The sequence below is a fragment of the Papilio polytes genome, unplaced genomic scaffold (assembly GCF_000836215.1).
Source record: "Papilio polytes unplaced genomic scaffold, Ppol_1.0 DF823912.1, whole genome shotgun sequence".
Lineage (NCBI taxonomy): Eukaryota > Metazoa > Arthropoda > Insecta > Lepidoptera > Papilionidae > Papilio > Papilio polytes.
Window position 1 is genome coordinate 1,118,111 of NW_013525292.1, and position 9,340 is coordinate 1,127,450.

General features: G+C 35.6%; 2 protein-coding genes across 2 annotated transcripts in view; both read left to right on the forward strand.

Annotated features, from left to right (window-relative positions):
- Positions 1–4,076, forward strand: part of LOC106102682 (fatty acid 2-hydroxylase) — a 7,549-nt gene extending 3,473 nt beyond the window's left edge. The window contains exons 2-6 of the mRNA XM_013282230.1: positions 137–359; positions 1,022–1,197; positions 2,206–2,332; positions 3,373–3,492; positions 3,991–4,076. Of these exons, the coding sequence (XP_013137684.1) occupies positions 137–359; positions 1,022–1,197; positions 2,206–2,332; positions 3,373–3,492; positions 3,991–4,076 (732 nt within the window). The remainder of the gene's footprint in view (positions 1–136; positions 360–1,021; positions 1,198–2,205; positions 2,333–3,372; positions 3,493–3,990) is intronic.
- A 2,033-nt stretch (positions 4,077–6,109) lies between these two features.
- Positions 6,110–9,340, forward strand: part of LOC106102747 (peroxidase-like) — a 5,151-nt gene continuing 1,920 nt past the window's right edge. The window contains exons 1-7 of the mRNA XM_013282315.1: positions 6,110–6,215; positions 6,316–6,524; positions 6,606–6,779; positions 7,079–7,272; positions 7,528–7,723; positions 8,278–8,475; positions 8,791–8,971. Coding sequence (XP_013137769.1) covers positions 6,341–6,524; positions 6,606–6,779; positions 7,079–7,272; positions 7,528–7,723; positions 8,278–8,475; positions 8,791–8,971 — 1,127 coding nt within the window. The 5' untranslated portion in view covers positions 6,110–6,215; positions 6,316–6,340. The remainder of the gene's footprint in view (positions 6,216–6,315; positions 6,525–6,605; positions 6,780–7,078; positions 7,273–7,527; positions 7,724–8,277; positions 8,476–8,790; positions 8,972–9,340) is intronic.

The following is a 9,340-nucleotide window of genomic DNA, read 5'->3' on the forward strand; positions in this document are numbered from 1 at the left end:
GTCGTTTATTGAGACAGTATTTCAAAAGATTAGGGTACGGATTGGGATTTTCGATTGATAAAATTGCATATTGAGACCGGCCGTTAATCACATGTGTGTTCGGTTAACTTGTAACTAATATTGTGTTTCCTTCCAGAGCAGACTGGACTGGTCGAAGCCGATCTTCTGTCAATTGGGAGCGATCGGGTCCGATTATGATAAATGGGTACACAGTGCTGTCTTCAGAGATTGCAGGCTGTTTGCCAATCCGATTATGGAGAGTATGACGTACACACAATGGTACTTAGTGCCCACGTTTTGGATACCTATTATAATTTACTTGATGGTGACAACGTATGGTGAATATGTTAACTGTGGAGGTGAGTTTATTTGTACTTTTTACCGACTTCCCAAAAGAAGGAGGTACTCAATTCGTCTATATGTTTTTTTTTTCTTATGTGTGTTACGGCGTAACTCCGCCGCTAGTGGATCGAATTTGATAATTCTTTTTTTTTGTTATTTTGATTGATTGTCGGTGTGTATGTGCCTATCGTCTTATTTAGAGCGTGCGTACACCTGAAACTAAACTATCGCACAACTGTTTAGTCTTGATTCCTATGAGTTTATATGGAGGTGCGCATACTACTCGATTTTTAGTTGTGCGATTAAACACTTGAATTGGCTTTAAAACAATCGACAATCGTTTAGTCAAAAGTGTGCGCACGCTCTTAATCTTCGATAATCAAATTTTATGCAAAATAATTGCAAAAATATGATAGAAAAATTGCAAGTGTGATTCCTCGTGACTTCGTTTTAAACTATTGACATCACGATATTGACACGACAAGATATTACGTCTGTTATAAATACTTTATAGTTTAAACATGATCAATTAAAAAAATACGGTTAAATACACAGAAACATAATGGTGTTTAGGGTTTCTCTCTACTGATTTTGGTTTTACCAACTTTACGAAAAAAAAAAACATTAGATTCCTAAGCTCTTTATTAAAATTTGCTCAAAATTGCCTATATTTTTCCAGGTGCCTGTGGATCTGACAGACTTACGTCATTGCAGTACTTACTACATTTAATGAGCGGAATACTTATTTGGACAATTCTGGAATATTCACTGCACAGATGGGTGTTCCATTTCAGCCCTGGTTCTAATCTCATCTTGATAAAGATCCATTTCCTTATTCACGGAATTCACCATAAGGTATGTTTCACACGTAGTACCGCGGACTACTTGGGTATAGCGTAAGTCAAGCGAGCAATTAGTGTAACAGAAAAAAACATTCGTATTGGTGCGGAACATATAATCTCTTGTACAAAAAGTTAACTTGAACATCCGTTTATTAAAAAAATATTCCGAATTTACAGCTTATCATGCTCATAATAAGAGGAAAACATAACTTTATTTCTAGACTGCAATATATCACAAAAGGTTTTTTTTAACTTAATTAGTTTTTTTTTTATTTCAAATACCTAAATACAGAAATATAACATTGAGGAAATATTTGTACTTTTATATTCATTAAAATAACTCAAAAAGTACTGGTCCGATTTTAATAATTCTTGCACCATTAAAAGGCTCTGTCACTCTGTCACATATGCTGTGATTTCCTATTTTTTTTAATTCTACGCGGACAAATCGCGAACAGCAGCTAGTACAGAAATAAGTAGACACAAATAATGTATCCATAAAAGTATAGATTACTTTCGATATCTTTTAAGATAGTGTATTTACTTATAGATCAATCAAGGAAATTATTATTGATCAAAATATTGCATAGTCACGTTATTCGAACTTAATGTCATTTAATTTAGAACAATTTGTTTAAAAACGTTTACAATGCCGTGTCAATAATAATTGATTGAAAGCGTGTTTCATAATATTGATTTTATTGTTTTGTTATATCGTAATGACTTGAACAAAAAGTGTATGAGAGATGCCACACGAGCAATTCTACTACCGCCAATTATTTTGATACTCAAATAGGACACAAATAAATGCTATAACGCAGCACAACGTTGCTTTCAAATACTGATTACTTCTGACTATTTAAAATTTGATTCCTGAAAATATTTACTAAATTGTATTTCAGTGTTGCACGTCCTTCTGACTCCTAAAGCTTGAGATCTCAGCTGCGTTGCCGCAACGTCTGTGTGGCATATTCCTATTGTTTTCTAAATACGTTATTGTTAATTTCTATTGTTTTTTCAGGTTCCATTCGATGGCCTCAGGCAGGTGTTTCCGCCAATTCCCGCTGCATTACTTGCTTTTCTGTTGTACAATATACTCTACCCATTTTTGTCTTACCCTATCATGAAATTGATTGGTGGCTTAATAGGTAAGAAATAAAATATGGGTCATACTATTTTTACTATAGTTTTTTGTGCTAATATTTATAAAATATATATCATATATGTATCATACTAATATTATAAATGCGAAAGTTTAGATGGATGGATGTTTGTTAGGGTTTGTAACCTAAACAGCTGAACGGATTTCGATAAAATTTGGTAGAGATGCAGAGTCCTAAAGAACACATAGGCTACTCACTTTTGTTTTTATTAATTCCACGCGGGCGGAGTCGCGGGCGAAAGCTAGTTTTAAATATAATGAAGAAGATATACATGAAATATATGTCTTCATTGGAGCTTCGGTGGCTCAGTGGTTTAAGCACTTGACTTGTAATCTACAGGTCTTGGGTTCGAATCCCGCCATGTACCAATGCGATTTTCGATTTTTCGAATTTTCATATGTACATAATTTACCCGACGTTCTTATGGTGAAGGAAAACAACTTAATGCAACCTACACATATCGGTGAGGAAATTTTAAGATATGTGTGAAGTCAACCAACCCGCACTTGGCCAGGTTAACTATGGGCTAGTCACCCCATATTAGGGTAGGCTCCGAGCCCCTCGGTGGGGACATGTAGTGAGCTGGTGATGTCTTCGTTAGAAAGGGCTTTGACCGTTAGGTAGAATATTAATGACTCATTGATACGCAATCGATTACAACGAACATCTTATCTCCAAATGTGATAGATTTTTGTAAGCCACGTGCATGTCAAAACTTTGATAAAAATTGTTTTCGTCATTTTTTTGAAATGATTGTAAAATGTGTAGTAATTTTTTGTGCAAAATGCAAAAAATTATTTACCTTTTTACACCAAATAAATCAGACTAAAAAGCCGCAAATGAAACTAAATTATAATAGCTCACTAGCGCCATTTTTTACCTATAATATTATCCGAAAACATTCTGATTCTTTTTTTTTAAATATGGTGCTGATACTACCACTAAACATTGTAGTCATTTAGCACTTTATATGCACTAAAATTATGTGTATTTTAAAATACTACAATTCTTTTATTTTGGTATAGGATATCTTATCTACGACATGATTCATTACTACGTGCACCACGGTTCGCCGAAAGACGGCACCTATCTCTATGCTATGAAGAGATATCATTCCAACCATCACTTCGTTAACCATGACAAAGGCAAGTATATTGTGCGCAGAAGTTTTGCCAATGGCAATGACGTCACGTTACTGTTACTGACGGGACAGAACAGAATGCAGGATGCAGGTCATTGGCAAACCTTCTGACGCAGCTTATATATTTTTTCTTTTAAAACCGGGCAAGCAGTCGACATTATCACTTTAAGGGCCTGTCCCACCACTGATTGATAGAGGTTCAGATAGCTTACGTCACTGTCAGATAGAGTACCCAAATCCGATATTGCCATCACATATTCTGAACATTGGATTGTTTTTTGACAATTTACAAGAATTGTTAGACAGGCCCAAAAATACTCAAATAAGAATGTTCATGAACTCCCGCCATATTGTGATGTCATAGCCTTCAAATGTAAAAAAAATAGGTAGAGTCAGTAAAAAAAGTATGTTTAATTAATAATAATTATACAAATGATTTTATTGTAATTTATACGTTTAATATTTTCGTGTTATCTGTAAATTAATGTGATGTTTTTTACAGCGTACGGCATCAGTTCGAAAATCTGGGATCACGTTTTCAAGACGTTCGTACAAGTAAAAAAATTAAGCTTTAGTTTACGTTGGTGATTTTTTTTTATTTTTTACACATTAGATGTGATTATTTATTGTGATTATGTTTTTAATTAAGAAAATTGGTTGAGATATAACTTTTGTTAAACCTCAATAATATAAATATTTTATGTGAGTTTAACTTCTGTTTCTATTTACTAACTGTGAAAAATGTTTGGTAACATTTTTTTGTTTTTAGTTACTTGTTTTGTAATAGTTTAAAATTATGCGTCAGCCATTTTATCAGAAATGTAACAAAAGACTTTAGCTACGTCTTGCGCACTACATTGATACCTAACAATGTTATCGAATACATTACACACTTCTTTATAACAAATGTTATTTAATAGAGTTCTTAGAATTGTTTAAAGTAACATTTTATCTTATACGCTGTTGACCTAAGCGTTGTTAAAAATACCGGTCGTATTGAGAACTTCTACGTCCTCCTCTTCCTTCTTCCTCCTTTGAAGTCGGTTGAAAATACATCAATTAGATGAATCAGTTTTCAAATACGGTACAATTATGAAATAGGGCCAGCTGACTTAATATTCGAACAGCATAAAACATTGATTTTAAGGATTTTGAATTTGATTTTGTTTTATACATTTTTAAAAAAGATATCTCATGTAGAGTTTGTTGATAACGAATGAGAGTTAGAACTTCTGCCATTCTGAGGTCAAATTAATTTAATTGCAAGCATCTAAGTAATATCGCAACAATCACACGATAACAAAATTGTATTTTGTAATAAAGGAGTAAAACATAACCCTATTGTTCAAATTTATTACGTCAACAGGGACGTGACTTGATAAGTTATTGTGTTACACAGCTTAAACTAATTTTTATTATGTGGTCAAATTTTGCCAAGTGCATACGTAATTTTTTTTTATTCTATTTCAATAAAAAATCTTTGAAACAAGTTGATCTCTTTTGAAGTCGGTCATAATCATTTTTTATATTTTTCTTACTGGCCAGGAATGAAAAATAAAAATGTGCTGTTAAATAAAAAACATGTTACTGTGCTAAAATAAAGGACAAAATATTAATATAATTAAATATTTGAATATGGGATCTATATTTATATTTCGCGGGAGTAAAAACGTATTAGTGATTTCTGTGTTAATTTATTTTTTTGTGACAAGTGTGAGTGGCTGTTTTAATACTGGCTGGGAATTTTTACTGGAGGATTTAATAGCGGACGTTTGTCCAATGCTGGCAAGCGCGACATCTTTAGTTAAGGATTTATTAACACCTAATTCACTTGGTAAGTTTTTTAAAACCATAACATTCTCAAAACGCAACACTGGCATAAAACATGTACCCTCTGTATTTCTCTGCTTTCGCTATGATTTTGTAAAAATACGTTACTTTTTATTTTATTTGAAAAAATAAAAGTAATATTTTTTAAAACAAATGTTTACACAGTGCAAATTCTGAAAAATTGTACAACCGAAAAATGTAGGTAAGTAGTCGCGATATCATGCGATATATTTGACTGATATAATTTTAAAGCACTATTGGAACAAATCTATTATCTTTTATAGAATACCTAAATGATGAGCGAGGCTTGATTACAAAAGAGATGGTAAAGGAGAGCTTGAAATGCGGTCGTGAGCTATCGCGCGCGGCGAGTAAACGCGGCACACAGTTAGCAAAGAACGGCGTCTGCTTGGACGCTTCCTCACCAGCACTTTTCCATTTCTTCTCCGCGAAGCTGTCTCCAGAAGCGAGGAAGTCGGCCGAAGTGTCCCACGAATTGTTGACAGCTACCAAACTTCTGCAGATGAAAGTGTGCTCAAGGTAATCAAAGTTAAGATTATCAATTACTATTGAATTTGCCCACATTTAAACAGAAAGAGTTTTTATTGCCACTTGAAGCGACAATAGTATTGTATTATCTGTTCTAAAACGGATTACAGATTAAGTGGTCGTGGGTTCGAAACCCGGCATTTGGCTAATATGACTCATCTTAGCAGAAGCGTATACTTTTAAACAATTATTATAATTGTAGCTAGCGATATTAATTTAAACACTTCACCAGAGATCTCGTCAGGAATGCGCGCGAATATTTCAATCCTTCTAATGACATTGACAGCTGTCAGTTAGAGATGTGACGTTTATGCCAATAAATTAGTGTTGCGCCAATTCTACAACGCGGTACTAATTTTCTACTTAACAATACCTTAATTAGAATATTTTTTAACAACATTTTAAATATTTTCAAACAAGTAATCAATCAAAAACTTAACCCTTTCAGTTACGACATAACTCCAAACACATTTATGACGTGTTTAGAAGATCAAGATATCAGAGTGACCGATGTAGCGTATTGTAAACCGTACAAGACTCCATATATCAAATCTAAATATCGGACCATAGATGGCACTTCAAACAACGTGAAGCATCCAGGCTGGGGACGAGCGGGCGCGCCGTTTTCCAGAATTGCCGCCCCGAGATACAGCGATGGTAAATATCCTGATAATTAAACTATTGTGCTTGGTTCCGTGTTTAAAACAGCCTTGTGTATGCACCCTTAACATCTTTCAGGTATCTACGCTATGCCATTAGCAGTAAGCGGCCGGCCCTTGCCGAACCCGAGGGCGTTGTCGACGCAACTATTTGCGGACCGGTCCGTTGCGAGCCGAACCCTCTCTTACATGAACATGCAATGGGGACAGTTCGTTACACATGATTTACTGTCTCAAGCTATGGAAGTTAATGGTATAGCTCTTTTATCTTTTATACACTGAACACTTAACTAACCTCAAAATCTACAAACTTCCTAATAAATAAAAATGCACACAGCATTTTATATAATTAAACCTGCTTTTGTCCGTGCCTCCATCCGCGTAGAATAAAAAAAAACAAATAAGTAGCCTATGTGTTCTTCCAGATTTACCACTACATCTATGCAAAATTTCATCAAGATCGATTTAACCGTTTAGGCTAAACACTTACAGACATCCATCTTACCTTTCGAATTTATGATTTAGTGAGATATACCTGTCTGTATCTAACAGATGAAGGAGGTATCCAATGCTGTTACGGAGGAGGGCGGGACGTGCTGCCCCAGGAGTGGCAGAACGACAAATGTATTCCGATCTGCATACCAGAAGACGACCCGTTTTATAAACAGCACGGTATTCGTTGCATAAACTTTGTAAGGAGTGTTACAACGCCTAGAGATGACTGCAGCTTGGGGTATGCGGAACAGGTAAGAAAGAGATATAAGATCTATTGAGAATAACAAATAATTTTGTCCAAAGCTTATATAAATCTATCAAGACATATAGTCAGTATTGACTTGCTCTTTCTCGTCTTTTTATCAACCTTTATCAACTCAGTTTAAACTTGGTCATGTATACATCCAATGCATCTTCATAAGGCCTTAGCTATCCGGCTCGAAGGACCAAGGTAGTAAGATTTAAAACTAAACTCATGTTTGAAATAAGTTTTCCAATTGATTCAGATGAATACAGTGACGAGTTTCCTCGATGGTTCTCCTCTGTACGGCTCGGACCCAATTCTCGCCAGTAAACTGAGGGAGAAGAGTGGCGGCAGACTGAAGGAGAAGACCATAAAGGGATGTCAGCGCGGCTTCCTGCCGACTGCTGATGCAAAGACTTGTGATTTAAGGAACGCATCAGATCCTTGTTATCTTGCTGGTAAATTTGTAATGTCATTTATAATCTATCTATAATATACTAGCTGTTACTCGCGACTTCGCTCGCGTATAATTAATAAATAAAATATAGCGTATGTAACTCACTGATAACGTAGCTTTTTAATGGTGAAAGATTTTGTGAAATTGGCCCATTAGTTTCTGAATTACTTAATATATACAAAAATACAAAAACACAAATCTTCCTTCTTTATCATATTAGTATGGATTAGTATTAATTTAAATCTATCATCCAAAGCAATAATGATAATGTAATTTTGATGCAGAGAAAGTACATCTAGTTAGTTAGAAATTCCTCTTTTCTGTCCATTAAAGATCATGCAATGTTTAACTTATTGCAGATGTCTTTGGTATACTGGTATTTAAGGGCGGATCCAGCTTTGGTACTAGGGAGGTGGTCACATAGTCGTGGTCAAGTCAAGAGCTTGAAAAATATGTAAATATGTTGTCAAGCTCTTGACAACTAGCTCAGGGGGGTCATGACCCCCCTGGATTCGCCGTTGCTGTTATTAAAAACGTCTTTTACTTCGATCGTAGGAGACCGCAGAGTGAACCAGACTCCAACGTTAGCAGTGATCCACACGCTGCTTCTGAGAGAGCACAACCGAGTGGCTGATATCCTGAGCTCCCTCAACCCGCTGTGGACTGACGAGAAGATATACCAGGAGGCGAGGAAGATAGTCATAGCGGAAATACAGCATATTACGTACCAGGAATGGTTGCCTTTGAATTTTGGTTAGTATACGTTCTTTTTCTTCTAGATAATTTATAATAAGAAGCTGATTTGCCGAGATATTGGTTTCAAAATCGCATAAAATCTAATAATAAAATTGACTTAGGATAGTTATCTTTTTCTCCTATATATGCTTTTTTTATGTTTGCCAATCCAGTTTCTTATTCCGCCCATGAGTGTTTACAGACTGAGTTCTTTTTAGTTTGCCAATCGTTTTTTTAACAATTCCAATTACACTTAACATTTTGATGTTAAATTTATGCTGGAAGAAGACGTTCCTCCAGCTGTTTTAAGCCAACAGTGATCTCTTTCCCTAGGTGAGAGTTACTTGCGGTACTACCGTATTGTACCGAGCGCGCTGCACACCCGCGACTACAACCCCGATGTGAACCCCAGCGTGGTAGGCTCCTTCGCTGCTGCATTCCGCTCACTGCACTCCGTCATACCGGACTCCTTCCTCACCTGCCCCAGTACGTACCACTGCGCGTATATGTACAAGTAAGTAGATAAAGCATCTAAAAACCGGCTCACACCTTTGACTAAACTATCGCACAACCGTTGTACAATTGTCGATTGTTTCGCAGCCAATTCAACTGTTTAGTTGTACAACTAAAAATCGGGTTGTGTGCACTTCCATATAAGCTCATAGGAATCAAAGGATCATAGGACTCAATAGTTGTGCGACAGTTTAGTCAAAGATTGCGTCTGCTCAAGGCGATGTAAGTGTTTTTGGTACAACGAAATATTGGTTTTACAAGACCTCTTCTATGTTGTAGAAAAAATTATCAGATTCGTTCAGGATTTTTTTAAATTACTCTATACTGTTTGGAATAGCACATTAGCCACTCAGATGTTTTTATTCTAAGG